The sequence below is a fragment of the Pseudophryne corroboree genome, chromosome 3 (genome assembly GCF_028390025.1).
Source record: "Pseudophryne corroboree isolate aPseCor3 chromosome 3, aPseCor3.hap2, whole genome shotgun sequence".
NCBI lineage: Eukaryota > Metazoa > Chordata > Amphibia > Anura > Myobatrachidae > Pseudophryne > Pseudophryne corroboree.
Window position 1 is genome coordinate 36,630,097 of NC_086446.1, and position 15,998 is coordinate 36,646,094.

Here is a 15,998-nt window from a genome sequence, read left to right on the forward strand (position 1 = left end):
GCCGGGAATGGGGCAGTAACACCAGGGGACGATGTGTGGGTGATGACTGAAGAGGTGACTGCCGGGAATGGGATATTATACAGTAACACCGTGGGACTTGTCTAGGTGATGACTGGAGAGGTGACTGCTAGGAATGAGACATTATACAGTAACACCAGGGGATGTGTCTGGGTGATGGCTGGAGAGGTGACTGCTGGGAATGGGACATTATACAGTAACACCAGGGCATGTATCTGGGTGATGACTGGAGAGGTTACTGCCGGCAATGGCACATTATACAGTAACATCAGGGGACGTGTCCGGGTAATGACTGTAGAGATGACTGCTGGGAATGGCGCATTATACAGTGACACTGGGGTATGTGTCTGGGTGATGACTGGAGAGGTGACTGCTGGGAATGGGGCATTATACAGTAACACCAGTGCATGTGTCTGCGTGATGACTGGAGAGGTGACTGCTGGGAATGGAACATTATACGGTAACACCAGGGAATGTATCTGTGTGATGACTGGAGAGGTGATTGCTGGGAATTTGACATTATACAGTAACACCAGGGAACATGTCTGGGTGATGACTGGAGAGATGATTGCTGGGTATGGGACATTATACAGTAACACCAGGGGATGTGTCTGGGTGATGACTGGAGAGGTGGCTGCTGGGAATTGGGCATCATACAGTAACACCAGGGGATGTGTCTGGGTGATGACTGGAGAGGTGACTGCTGGGAATGGGACATTATACAGTAACACCAGGGGACATGTCTGGGTGATGACTGGAGAGGTGACTGCTGGGAATGGGACATTATACAGTAACACTGGGGTATGTGTCTTGGTGATGACTGGAGAGGTGACTGCTGGGAATGGGGCATTATACAGTAACACCAGGCTACGTGTCTGGGTGATGACTGGAGAGGTGATTGCTGGGAATTTGACATTATACAGTAACACCAGGGAACATGTCTGGGTGATGACTGGAGAGATGATTGCTGGGAATGGGACATTATACAGTAACACCAGGGGATGTGTCTGGGTGATGACTGGAGAGGTGGCTGCTGGGAATTGGGCATCATACAGTAACACCAGGGGATGTGTCTGGGTGATGACTGGAGAGGTGACTGCTGGGAATGGGACATTATACAGTAACACCAGGGGACATGTCTGGGTGATGACTGGAGAGGTGACTGCTGGGAATGGGACATTATACAGTAACACTGGGGTATGTGTCTTGGTGATGACTGGAGAGGTGACTGCTGGGAATGGGGCATTATACAGTAACACCAGGCTACGTGTCTGGGTGATGACTGGAGAGGTGACTGCCGGGAATGGGACATTATACAGTAACACCAGGGGACGTGTCTGGGTGATGACTGGAGAGGTGACTGCCGGGAATGGGATATTATACAGAAACACCCTGGGACTTGTCTAGGTGATGGCTGGAGAGGTGACTGCTGGGAATGGGACATTATACAGTAACACCAGGGGATGTGTCTGGGTGATGACTGGAGAGGTGACTGCTGGGAATGGGACATTATACAGTAACACCAGGGGATGTGTCTTGGGGATGACTGTATCACTGTGTGTGTCAGGTTTCTATAAGGTGTCAGGATTTCACCGTCTATGTCTCCATGCAGGAGGGGGAGTATATAGAGGAACACAGGTGTTTGTACAAGGACGTGATGATGGAGAATCACCGGCCGTTCACATTACCGGGTCAGAGGAGACTGTCATGTATTGTACAGGGGAGAGCAGGTATGGGGGCCCCTATATAGACACATCACCTGATAATCACATATATACACTGTACTCAGTCACTGTGTGTCTCCTACAGATGGGCCCAGTAACAGAGATACCCCAGAGAGATGTCCCCGTCCTCTGTATTCCCAGAACTGTACAGAGGAGAATCACAGGATCCCACAGGAGGATCAGGTAGGTGGGATTTAGGATCTTCCCCCTTATACCAAAGTGACTGTCACTATATGATCTGTAGAGAAGCTGTGTGTATTATTCACTGATATTATACTGTTTCACCTCAGTTTAATCTGACTGTATTGAAATATCATTATAGTTTTTTTTTTTTTTTTTTAGGTAGAACGTCTGTCTAATATTAAAATAGAAGATATAGAAGGAGAAGAAGAGACGTATGTGACTGATATAAAGGCAGAAGATATAGAGGGAGAAGAAGAGACGTATGTGACTGATATAAAGGCAGAAGATATAGAGGGAGAAGAAAAGACGTATGTGACTGATATAAAGGCAGAAGATATAGAGGGAGAAGGAGAGACGTATGTTACTGATATAAAGGCAGAAGATATAGAGGGAGAAGGAGAGACGTATGTGACTGATATAAAGGTAGAAGATATAGAGGGAGAAGAAGAGACGTATGTGACTGATATGAAGGCAGAAGATACAGAGGGAGAAGAAGAGACGCATATGACTGATATAAAGGCAGAAGATACAGAGGGAGAAGAAGAGACATATGTGACTGATATAAAGGCAGAAAATAAAGAGGAAGAAGACACGTATGTGACTGATATAAAGGCAGAATATACAGAGGGAGAGGAAGAGATGTATGTGACTGATATAAAGGCAGAAAATATAGGTGGAGAAGAAGAGACGTATGTGAGGAGTGATCAGCAGTGTAAGGAGGAGGAGATCCCTACAGATATCAGCACAGGTGAGTAATAAACACTTATTACAGAACAGAGTCACATAGTGACATATTCTCCTTGCTCAGTCCCTACAGCAATCTCTTATACTACAGCCTCTGTTAGTACAAACTAATGAGGAATATGTATTTTTCCCGTTGGGGAGTCAGGAGACATCAGCCCCTATTATACTCCTGCTCTTCTCCTTACATCATGTCACTGTGTGTTTTACCAGCCCAGACGTCTGACCAGTCTCCACTCCACACTCTAAGGGCAACAGGATCTTAGACGAATCAGTCATGGTTTGCCTGAACACCCAAACATTCTAGAAAGGTATTATGAAACGTAACAGTGGAAAGAATGTCAGGCCATATACCATATAGCAATTAAATAGCAAAGGAAATAAAGCAAAAAATATACTGTTTGCTTTATACCCATAACAAGAACAAATAAATCTGGCCCAAAAATAAATCCATGCCCAGTAACTTAGTCCCAGTTGGCACATGTTACAGTAGGAAACAAACTCTGACTGTCTGCAGCAGTCTTACTCCTTTAGCATATTACTTTGAGACGGAAGACAACTCCACCGGAATTGGTTTAGGTAAAGTGTCATGATGGACTGTCAACAGGAATATCCCACTTTTTCAGAATAGCAGGGCTATCCTCGGGTGAAGGTATCACTGTGAAGGCGCCGTTTCGCATCACAATAATCTTAGTAGTTAAGCCCCATTTGTATTGCACATTTCCTTGGGCGGAATAGACGCCTTTTGGCCATCGTCACAGGAGAAATATCCAGAAATAGCTGCAGATTATACAGGCACTCAGCCGTGGATGAGGAAGACAAAGCGACTTGTAGAATGCATTCTTTAATATGAAAAATGGACCCTGAGCAGAGTGTCCCTTGGTGCATGGATAGGGGCCTGTTTGGACTTTGGAAGTCTATGGATCCTATCAATAAGAAGGTCCATGGCAGAAGCCTTTGGTGGAAGCTTCTGAAAATAGGACCGTGACATAATCATAAAGCTCAGCATTTGTAACAGAATCTGGAATGCCCATTATTCTGATATTATTTCTCCGAGAACTGTCTTCTAAATCTGTGACTTTATCAGGAATAGAGACCGTATCTTCCTGAAGGGTGTCATGTGCTGAAATCAAATCTTTGTGAGACGCAACAATCTCTTTCATCTTAGTCTGTACGAGTGCCAATCTCACTGATATCGGACCTCAAAGCTTGAATATTAGAGCTAATTTCTGAAGATAATTCAGTCCTTAAATGTAGATAACATAGAATGTATAGAGCGTAGAGTAATAGGATCATCTATGATGTCTCAAGATGTCTTCAGCCATTACAGCTGGCCTGTGCGCCTGACGAGAAGAAGCAGATGATGTTGTAGCGGTCTCAGATGGACCGCCTGAATTCGAGATACCAAAGAGATGGACTGGTGGGGCCAATTTGGTATCTTTTAACCTTTCTTGGAGGTATGTCAAGCCGGCTACAAAGAGACTGACCTCTCAGAGATAGGAAAATACAAACGATCTATAAATAAAAGGAGCAGTAGTACGCTGTCAGGAGGTTACATCAAGATGACTCCGTTCACAATGACATTCTTGGGGTGACGGGGGATTTTCGAGCCAAAATTTCAAGTAAACATGATGTAATGCAACTCAAATAACACAGTAATGAGCGAGATATTCCACTAGAGGTCAACGTGATCACAGACGTGAAGTACTCAGCACAGAGAGACACAAATGGCAAAATATATTCAGTGAATAAATCCACAAAATAATATACTGTGAAGATGTAATCAGAGTGTAATGAGCTGTACGCAGACTATACTTGATACTGGTCTCTGCATGTAGACTGAGAGGAAGTAGATTATAATGGAACCATATAAATAGAAGGTAGTGTCACCTCCAGGTAAATGTTTCAATTTAGTGTAGTGTAGTGTAGTGTAGTGTAGTGTAGTGACCCAGCCATCAGGTCCAGCCATCAGGACACTTTTCTCTGACGTCCTAAGTGGATGCTGGGACTCCGTAAGGACCATGGGGAATAGCAGCTCCGCAGGAGACGGGGCACAAAAGTAAAAGCTTTAGGATCAGGTGGTGTGCACTGGCTCCTCCCCCTATGACCCTCCTCCAAGCCTCAGTTAGATTTTTGTGCCCGAACGAGAAGGGTGCAGGCTAGGTGGCTCTCCTGAGCTGCTTAGAAGTAAAAGTTTAAATAGGTTTTTTATTTTCAGTGAGTCCTGCTGGCAACAGGCTCACTGCAGCGCGGGACTAAGGGGAGAAGAAGCGAACTCACCTGCGTGCAGAGTGGATTGGGCTTCTTGGCTACTGGACATTAGCTCCAGAGGGACGATCACAGGCCCAGCCTGGATGGGTCCCGGAGCCGCGCCGCCGGCCCCCTTACAGATGCTGAAGAGTGAAGAGGTCCAGAAATCAGCGGCAGAAGACGTTCCTGTCTTGATTAAGGTAGCGCACAGCACTGCAGCTGTGCGCCATTGCTCCCAGCACACTTCACACTGCGGTCACTGAGGGTGCAGGGCGCTGGGGGGGGGCGCCCTGGGCAGCAATGTAAATACCTCCTATGGCAAAAAATACATCACATATAGCCCCTGGACTATATGGATGTATTTAACCCCTGCCAGTTTTCCAGATAAAAGCGGGAGAAGAGCCAGCCGAGAAAGGGGCGGGGCCTATATCCTCAGCACACGGCGCCATTTTCCCACACAGCTCCGCTGGTAGGAAGGCTCCCAGACTCTCCCCTGCACTGCACTACAGAAACAGGGTAAAACAGAGAGGGGGGGCACTTATTTTGCTAAATATATATATATATATATAAGCAGCTATAAGGGATAGACACTTATTAAAAGGTTGTCCCTATACAGTTTATAGCGCTTTGGTGTGTGCTGGCAAACTCTCCCTCTGTCTCCCCAAAGGGCTAGTGGGGTCCTGTCCTCTATCAGAGCATTCCCTGTGTGTGTGCTGGGTGTCGGTACGATTGTGTCGACATGTATGAGGAGGAAAATGATGTGGAAGCAGAGCAATTGCCTGTGTTAGTGATGTCACCCCCTAGGGAGTCGACACCTGACTGGATGGTTGTGTTTAAAGAATTACGTGACAATGTCAGCACTTTGCAAAAAACTGTTGACGACATGAGACAGCCGGCAAATCAGTTAGTGCCTGTTCAAGCGTCTCAGACTCCGTCAGGGGCGCTAAAACGCCCGTTACCTCAGATGGTCGACACAGACCCAGACGGTGAGGAGACAAACGTAATGTCCAGTAGGGCCACACGTTACATGATCACGGCAATGAAGGAGGCATTAAACATTTCTGACACTACAAGTACCACAAAAAAGGGTATTATGTGGGGTGTGAAAAAACTACCAGTAGTTTTTCCTGAATCAGATGAATTAATAAATGTGTGATAAAGCGTGGGTTTCCCCCGATAAAAAACTGCTGATTTCTAACAAATTATTGGCACTATACCCTTTCCCGCCAGAGGTTAGGGCACGTTGGGAAACACCCCCTAGGGTAGATAAGGCGCTCACACGCTTATCAAAACAAGTGGCGTTACCGTCTCCTGATACGGCCACCCTAAAAGAACCATCTGATAGAAGGCTGGAAAATATCTTAAAGGGTATATACACACATACTGGTGTTATACTGCGACCAGCAATCGCCTCAGCCTGGATGTGCAGCGCTGGAGTGGCTTGGTCGGATTCCCTGACTGAAAATATTGATACCCTGGATAGGGACAGTATATTATTAACTATAGAGCATTTAAAGGATGCATTACTATATATGCAAGATGCACAGAGGGATATTTGCACCCTGGCATCAAGAGTGAGTGCGATGTCCATTTCTGCCAGAAGAGCGTTATGGACGCGACAGTGGTCAGGTGATGCGGATTCCAAACGACATATGGAAGTATTGCCGTATAAAGGGGAGGAGTTATTTGGGGTCGGTCTATCAGACCTGGTGGCCACGGTAAGGGCTGGAAAATCCACCTTTTTACCCCAGGTCACCTCTCAGCAGAAAAAGACACCGTCTTTTCAAACTCAGTCCTTTCGTTCCCATAAGAACAAGCGGGCAAAGGGCCACTCATTTCTGCCCAGGGGCAGAGGTAGAGGGAAAAGACTGCACCAGGCAGCCTCTTCCCAGGAGCAGAAGCCCTCCCCCGCTTCTGCCAAGTCTTCAGCATGACGCTGGGGCTTTAAAAGCGGACTCAGGCACGGTGGGGGCCCGTCTCAAAAATTTCAACGCGCAGTGGGCTCACTCGCAAGTGGACCCCTGGATCCTACAGGTAGTATCACAGGGGTACAAATTGGAATTCGAGACTTCTCCCCCTCGCCGGTTCCTGAAGTCTGCTCTACCAACGTCTCCCTCCGACAGGGAGGCGGTATTGGAAGCTATTCACAAGCTGTATTCCCAGCAGGTGATAATCAAGGTAACCCCTCCTACAACAGGGGAAGGGGTATTATTCCACGCTGTTTGTGGTACCGAAGCCGGACGGCTCGGTGAGACCAATTTTAAATCTAAAATCCTTGAACACTTACATAAAAAGGTTCAAATTCAAGATGGAGTCACTCAGAGCAGTGATAGCGAACCTGGAAGAAGGGGACTATATGGTATCTCTGGACATCAAAGATGCTTATCTCCATGTCCCAATCTTCCCTTCTCACCAAGGGTACCTCAGGTTTGTGGTACAAAACTGTCACTATCAGTTTCAGACGCTGCCGTTTGGCTTGTCCACGGCACCCCGGGTCTTTACCAAGGTAATGGCCGAAATGATGATTCTTCTTCGAAGAAAAGGCGTCTTAATTATCCCTTACTTGGACGATCTCCTGATAAGAGCAAGGTCCAGGGAACAGTTAGAGGTCGGAGTAGCACTATCTCAGGTAGTGCTACGTCAGCACGGGTGGATTCTAAATATCCCAAAATCACAGCTGATTCCAACAACACGTCTACTGTTCCTGGGAATGATTCTGGACACAGTTCAGAAAAAGGTGTTTCTCCCGGAAGAGAAGGCCAGGGAGTTATCCGAGCTAGTCAGGAACCTCCTAAAACCAAGCCAAGTGTCAGTGCATCAATGCACGAAAGTCTTGGGAAAAATGGTGGCTGCTTACGAAGCAATTCCATTCGGAAGATTCCATGCAAGAACTTTTCAGTGGGATCTGCTGGAAAAATGGTCCGGATCGCATCTTCAGATGCATCAGCGGATAACCCTATCTCCAAGGACAAGGGTGTCGCTCCTGTGGTGGTTACAGAGTGCTCATCTTCTAGAGGGCCGCAGATTCGGCATTCAGGATTGGATGCTGGTGACCACGGATGCCAGCCTAAGAGGCTGGGGAGCAGTCACACAGGGAAGAAACTTCCAGGGCTTGTGGTCAAGCATGGAAATGTCTCTTCACATAAATATCCTGGAACTGAGGGCCATTTACAATGCCCTAAGTCAAGCCAGGCCTCTGCTTCAGGGTCAACCAGTATTGATCCAGTCGGACAACATCACGGCGGTCGCCCACGTAAACAGACAGGGCGGCACAAGAAGCAGGAGGGCAATGGCAGAAACTGCAAGGATTCTCCGCTGGGCGGAAAATCATGTGATAGCACTGTCTGCAGTGTTCATTCCGGGAGTGGACAACTGGGAAGCAGACTTCCTCAGCAGGCACGACCTCCACCCGGGAGAGTGGGGACTGCACCCAGAAGTCTTCCACATGATTGTAAACCATTGGGAAAAACCAAAGGTGGACATGATGGCGTCCCGTCTCAACAAAAAACTGGACAGATATTGCGCCAGGTCAAGGGACCCTCAGGCAATAGCGGTGGACGCCCTGGTAACACCGTGGGTGTACCGGTCGGTGTATGTGTTCCCTCCTCCACCTCTCATACCCAAAGTACTGAGAATAATAAGAAGGAGAGGAGTAAGAACTATACTCGTGGCTCCGGATTGGCCAAGAAGAACTTGGTACCCGGAACTGCAAGAGCTGCTCACGGAGGACCCGTGGCCTCTACCTCTAAGAAAGAACCTGCTCCAGCAGGGACCTTGTCTGTTCCAAGACTTACAGCGGCTGCGTTTGACGGCATGGCGGTTGAACGCCGGATCTTGAAGGATAAAGGCATTCCAGATGAAGTCATCCCTACCCTGATCAAGGCCAGGAAGGATGTAACCGCAAAACATTATCACCGCATTTGGCGGAAATATGTTGCGTGGTGTGAGGCCAAGAAGGCCCCTACGGAGGAATTTCAACTGGGTCGTTTCCTACATTTCCTGCAAGCAGGACTGTCTATGGGCCTAAAATTAGGATCCATTAAGGTTCAAATTTCGACCCTCTCGATCTTCTTCCAGAAAGAACTGGCTTCAGTGCCTGAAGTTCAGACGTTTGTCAAGGGGGTGCTGCATATACAGCCTCCTTTTGTGCCTCCAGTGGCACCTTGGGATCTCAATGTAGTTTTAGGGTTCCTAAAATCACATTGGTTTGAACCACTCACCACTGTGGAATTAAGATATCTCACATGGAAGGTGGTCATGCTGTTAGCCCTGGCGTCAGCCAGGCGTGTCTCAGAATTGGCGGCTTTATCATATAAAAGCCCTTACCTAATTTTTCATTCAGACAGGGCAGAATTGAGGACTCGTCCTCAATTTCTCCCTAAGGTGGTTTCAGCGTTTCACATGAACCAGCCTATTGTGGTACCTGCGGCTACTGGGGACTTGGAGGACTCCAAGTTACTGGACGTAGTCAGGGCCCTGAAAATATATGTTTCCAGGACGGCTGGAGTCAGAAAATCTGACTCGCTGTTTATCCTGTATGCACCCAACAAGCTGGGTGCTCCTGCTTCTAAGCAGACGATTGCTCGTTGGATTTGTAGTACAATTCAGCTTGCACATTCTGTGGCAGGCCTGCCACAGCCAAAATCTGTTAAAGCCCATTCCACAAGGAAAGTGGGTTCATCTTGGGCGGCTGCCCGAGGGGTCTCGGCTTTACAACTTTGCAGAGCAGCTACTTGGTCAGGGGCAAACACGTTTGCTAAATTCTACAAATTTGATACCCTGGCTGAGGAGGACCTGGAGTTCTCTCATTCGGTGCTGCAGAGTCATCCGCACTCTCCCGCCCGTTTGGGAGCTTTGATATAATCCCCATGGTCCTTACGGAGTCCCAGCATCCACTTAGGACGTCAGAGAAAATAAGAATTGACTTACCGATAATTCTATTTCTCGTAGTCCGTAGTGGATGCTGGGCACCCATCCCAAGTGCGGATTGTCTGCAATACTTGTATATAGTTATTGTTACAATAAAATCGGGTTGTTTATTGTTGTGAGCCATCTTTTCAGAGGCTCCTACGTTTTATCATACTGTTAACTGGGTTCAGATCACAAGTTGTATGGTGTGATTGGTGTGGCTGGTATGAGTCTTACCCGGGATTCAAAATCCTTCCTTATTATGTACGCTCGTCCGGGCACAGTATCCTAACTGAGGCTTGGAGGAGGGTCATAGGGGGAGGAGCCAGTGCACACCACCTGATCCTAAAGCTTTTACTTTTGTGCCCTGTCTCCTGCGGAGCCGCTATTCCCCATGGTCCTTACGGAGTCCCAGCATCCACTACGGACTACGAGAAATAGAATTATCGGTAAGTAAATTCTTATTATTTAGCAGCTTATATCAATTTTAAACCTTATTAAAGACAAAGCATGCGATGGCCGGGCGCCAGGATACAAAATGGCAGCCACCCCACTTACCAATATCATTGCCGGGCTTGGTGACTGTGGGCAGACCGTTCTGTCCCCAGCAATACTGGGAGCTGCGCACCCGTGTGAGTGGGAGAGCATTTGCTCCCACCTGAGGAAAAATTGCCTCCAAGTCAGGTGTTTGGAGCATGCAGGAAAGACTGGGCGCACTTATCCCCAAAATTCAGCCCGTGGCTTCAGCGGCGTCGCTAGGCCGCGACAGTGAACAGTGCTCGGAGTGAGCGGCTTTAGGGCAGGAGGAGTGGGGGACTTAATATATTGGGTCTTGGTCCCAGTGGTGGCCGAGAGCTATCAGGTAGATAAGAAGCCACTTACTGAGGAGAGCTCCAGAAAGTACGTCTGGATCAACTCAGGCCACGCCGCTCTTATTTATTATTTTATATAATAACAGGGGTGACAGGTGTGGTACATCTCTGCAAAGGCAGATCCAATCTCTTTCTCATCAGACTCTGCTGTCTTCCCTGCACTCTCACTCAGATGTTCACTGCTGCCAGTAGCACACGTATGAGAAGCAGAAGTATGGCGGCAGCTGTCTAGATTCTGATATGTAATTCTCTGTATCATACTTACCGTACACACATCATACTTATTACTATTGAGAGTATAGATGTAAGACACAGATGATGGGGGTGTAAAAGTGGATTATAACCTAGCAGATGATGATGACTGCAGGGTATTATATGGTGTATTGCATGTAAAATATCCTTGTTCCACACACGTACTCTGCTGTAGCAATATATCATATATAAGTAACACATGTACAGACTTACCAGCGTATGAGCACACACATAAAGGAATGCTACCTTACCGATGCTTCCAGGAGTAACGTTAGGAGACATTTCTCTGATCCATCAGCTCATATGACTGATGTTATTGTTCATCTAGAATCTCCAATTCATACGATATGTTCCCCATCCATTGTTTTACATTGGTGCTGACATAGGACTTGGCGAGTGACTACATCTCCATTTATACTTCATGGTTAGTTACCAGTACAAGAGAGAGATAATCTAAGTCTTATTATAATATTACATATGTTATTGTGAGTGTTCTCAGGAGGGTGGACACAATGATCGTCTGAGACACAATATTATAAACCTTAATTAAAAGTTATGTTTTATTATACACACACATTTACAATTAAGTGTCCCAAACAGTCGTCTTCTCCTCTTGTTTACAAGATTAATATTGTTACAGAAAATGTCACATTTCCATAATGTATTTTATTTCCAGCAGATGGACACACAAGCAGGAATATCTCAGAAGGACATCTAATGTTATCCCGGGATTGTGACATAAAAGATAATGACAATAGACAGGATTCTCCAGGAGCTAACCCCATTACCCCAATTATACATCCAGCTCTATCAGCTGGTCCCTCTGATCCTGGAAAATGTTCTCCTGATCACTCTGATATTGGTGCATCTGTTACAGCTCTGAGAGTAGATACAGTGTTTCCCTGTTCTATAGATGCCAAATGTTTTACACAGAACACAAAGCTTATTAGCCATCAGACAGGTAAGGCAGGTGAGAGGCCATTTCCCTGTTCTGAGTGTGGGAAATATTTTGCACAGAAATCATATCTTATTACACATCAGAGAAGTCACACAGGTGAGAAGCTATTTTCTTGCTCTGAGTGCGCGAAATGTTTTATCCGGAAATCACAACTTGTTACACATCAGCGAAGTCACACAGGTGAGAAGCCATTTCCATGTTCTGAGTGTGGGAAATGTTTTGCATGCAAATCAGTTCTTGTTATACACCAGAGAAGTCATACAGGTGAGAAGCCATTTTCTTGCTCTGAGTGTGGGAAATATTTTGCACAGAAAGCACAACTTTTTAGACATCAGCGAAGTCACACAGGTGAGAAGTCATTTCCATGTTCTGAGTGTGGGAAATGTTTTTCACACAAATCAGAACTTGTTAGACATAACAGAAGACACACAGGTGAGAAGCCATTTTCTTGCTCTGAGTGCGGTAAATGTTTTATCCAGAAATCACAACTTGTTACACATCAGCGAAGTCACACAGGTGAGAATCCATTTCCATGTTCTGAGTGTGGGAAATGTTTTGCATGCAAATCAGTTCTTGTTGTACACCAGAGATGTCACACAGGTGTGAAGCCATTTTCTTGCTCTGAGTGTGGGAAATATTTTGCACAGAAATCACAACTTGTTACACATCAGCGAAGTCACACAGGTGAGAAGCCATTTCTATGTTCTGAGTGTGGGAAATGTTTTGCACAGAAATCACAACTTGTTGCACATCAGCAAAGTCACACAGGTGAGAATCCATTTCCTTGCTCTGAGTGCAGGAAATGTTTTACCTCGAAAACACAACTTGTTACACATCAGCGAAGTCACACAGGTGAGAAGCCATTTCCATGTCCTGAGTGTGGAAAATGTTTTGCACACAAATCAGATCTTATTAGACATAACAGAAGTCACACAGGTGAGAAGCCATTTTCTTGCTCTGAGTGTGGGAAATGTTTTTTCCGGAAATCACAACTTGTTACACATCAGCGAAGTCACACAGGTGAGAAAGCATTTCCATGTTCTGAGAAATAAATCAGCTCTTGTTGGACACAATAGACATAATTCAGGTGAGGAACCATTTTAGTCTTCTGGAGTATACTACTTGATATGTAATGTTCTTCAAGGTTCTTATCCTATCTCCTATGCTTTTTGCAATATACATGTTACCACTGGGTGAAATAATCAGATGTCATGTCCTCATCTACCACTGCTATGCAGATGACCTGTCTTTTGCTCCAGATACTGAGAACCCAGTCCCAATCCTAAATGGTTGTGTAGCTGAGCTCCCGGTGTGGGTGATGCCAGTTGGCTGTGACTCAGTCCTGGCGTAACAAGTCCTTATGATAGAAGCTCACCAACAAAGGGCAGGGCTACAGCTCAGCTTGACAAACCAACCAGACTTACGCTTGTGGGTTCAGAGTTACCGGCAGGTAATTAAAATCCTATTTTCTCTTACATCCTAGAGGATGCTGGGGTCCATTATAGTACCATGGGGATGTACCAAAGCTCCCAGTATGGGCGGGAAAGTGCTAATGTTCCTGAAGAACTGACTGACCAAATTGAAGGTCATCAGCAGCCAAGGTGTACACATTATTACACACCGTAATGCCCATTACACTGCGTTATGCACATTACACATTATTACACTGCGGTATGCCCATTACATATTGGGGGTCATTCCGAGTTGTTCGCTCTGTAAATTTCTTCGCATCGCAGCGATTTTCCGCTTAGTGCGCATGCGCAATGTCCGCAGTGCGACTGCGCCAAGTAAATTTGCCATGCAGTTAGGATATTTACTCACGGCTTTTTCTTCGTTCTGGTGATCGTAATGTGATTGACAGGAAATGGGTGTTACTGGGCGGAAACTAGCCGTTTTATGGGTGTGTGTGAAAAATTGCTACCGTTTCTGGAAAAAACGCAGGAGTGGCTGGAGAAACGGGGGAGTGTCTGGGCGAACGCTGGGTGTGTTTGTGACGTCAAACCAGGAACGACAAGCACTGAACTGATCGCAGATGCCGAGTAAGTCCGGAGCTACTCAGAAACTGCTAAGAGGTGTGTAATCGCAATATTGAGAATACGTTGTTCGCAATTTTAAGGAGCTAAGATTCACTCCCAGTAGGCGGCGGCTTAGCGTGAGTAAATATGCTAAAATCAGCTTGCGAGCGAACAACTCGGAATGACCCCCATTATTACACTGCGTTATGCACATTACACATTATTACACTGCGGTATGCCCATTACATATTATTACACTGCGTTATGCCCATTACACATTATTACACTGCGGTATGCCCATTGCATATTATTACACTGCGTTATGCACATTACATATTATTACACTGCGTTATGCACATTACACATTATTTCACTGCATTATGCACAGTACACATGCTGCACACCGTAATACACTTTACACATTATTATACACTGTAATGCCCATCTCCTATATAATAGCCCAGATCTGTGACCCTGTGCCTGTTTGTCTAATGAAGGGCGTGTATATGAAATCTCATTGGGTTAGCAGCAGGTCTATCACACCCAGTCCACAGCTAATTGGGCGAGAAACACCCTCCCACACAGGTTACATCCAATGGGAGGCTCTACCCTTTGGCTGCTGTGTGTTCCCAGAGCAGGCTTAACAGTGGGACTGATGGAGCTGCAGCTCCAGGCCCACACCCCAAAATAGGCCCACTGTATCTGCAGCAACATACCCTCCAACAATTTACACATAACAATCGGTACAAATTTGAAAAGGGCTTTTCCTATACTTTCAATGGAAATTTGGAGAGCCAAAAATCCTTTCACTGCAGCGTCCTATGGGGGTAATTCCAAGTTGATCGCAGCAGGAATTTTGTTAGCAGTTGGGCAAAACCATGTGCACTGCAGGGGAGGCAGATATAACATGTGCAGAGAGAGTTAGATTTGGGTGGGTTATTTTATTTCTGTGCCGAGTAAATACTGGCTGCTTTATTTTTACACTGCAAATTAGATTGCAGATTGAACACACCCCACCCAAATCTAACTCTCTCTGAACATGTTATATCTGCCTCCCCTGCAGTGCACATGGTTTTGCCCAACTGCTAACAAAATTCCTGCTGCAATCAACTTGGAATTACCCCCTATGTCCTGCTGCCAGTCCACCTGCCCCCTCCAGCATCAAAAGTACCCACTCCCTAGCCAAAGCGCAGGTGGAACAAAAGCTGCTGCGGCCACCGACATAGATGTGTAGGAAGTGGCGCAGCGGAAAACTTTCATAACCCTCCCTGTGGTGCATACTCTCTGAACTCCCCGGAGGCTCCTCTGCGATAATGTCACAGAATTGCTTCCACGCCACAGCCGCGCCCAGATCCCCAGAGGCCCTGACTCTGCAACACAGCACCTGAGCTGCCGGCCTGGAAGCCCCGAGGTGGCTAATGTAACAAATAGAGTGTGTGATATTGCGGAGGGTAATGTCTGGACGCTGAATCAATATAAAAGGTGACAATACTGTGTAGTGCAGTGGGTGTGCAGTGTCACTGATACTGCACAGCAATTTCACCTTTTACATTGATTCAGTCAGTCAGTTCTGCCAGCCAGTCATTATTGTTAGCGCCGGTGTCTCAATGAGCTGCATTAGACGCACTTAATAAACTACAGCTCCCAGCAACCCTTAATGCTGAAGCATTCCTGCCCTAAGGCCTACTGGGAGCTGTAGTTTATTGAGTGCATCATCTTCCCTGTAATGTGGCGCATTGGGACATTGGCACTAACAATAGGGATTGGCTGCTGTGCGAGTCTCCGGGAGAGCCACTGACAAAGGGAGGACAGCAGCTTAGCTTCTTTAAGGAGGTGAAGCAGGAGAAGCATTTCCCGCCCCTCCCCCAATCGCAGTACCTCTGGGCCCCATCCATTCCTATGTGTCTGCAGCATGGGAGGCGGCCATGTTGGAGACCAAAATGGCTCAGGAACCAATGGGGCTTCTCAGGGTAAGTGTCCAGCCAATCCTGGTACATTTCCTCCTTTAAAAAGGGGCAGCTTGTTGCACTCTCTGCCAGTGCTTTGTTGCTGAGCAAAAGCCCAGCTCTGTGCTCCC

At 46.5% G+C, this 15,998-nt stretch overlaps 1 protein-coding gene across 1 annotated transcript in view; it reads left to right on the forward strand.

The window, feature by feature from the left end:
• The window catches only part of LOC135054642 (zinc finger protein 271-like), a 131,346-nt gene that overhangs the window by 18,114 nt on the left and 97,234 nt on the right, over nt 1-15,998 (forward strand). Inside the window, exons 3-6 of the mRNA XM_063957872.1 lie at nt 1,631-1,748; nt 1,828-1,925; nt 2,085-2,673; nt 11,625-12,926. Of these exons, the coding sequence (XP_063813942.1) occupies nt 1,676-1,748; nt 1,828-1,925; nt 2,085-2,673; nt 11,625-12,926 (2,062 nt within the window). The 5' untranslated portion in view covers nt 1,631-1,675. The remainder of the gene's footprint in view (nt 1-1,630; nt 1,749-1,827; nt 1,926-2,084; nt 2,674-11,624; nt 12,927-15,998) is intronic.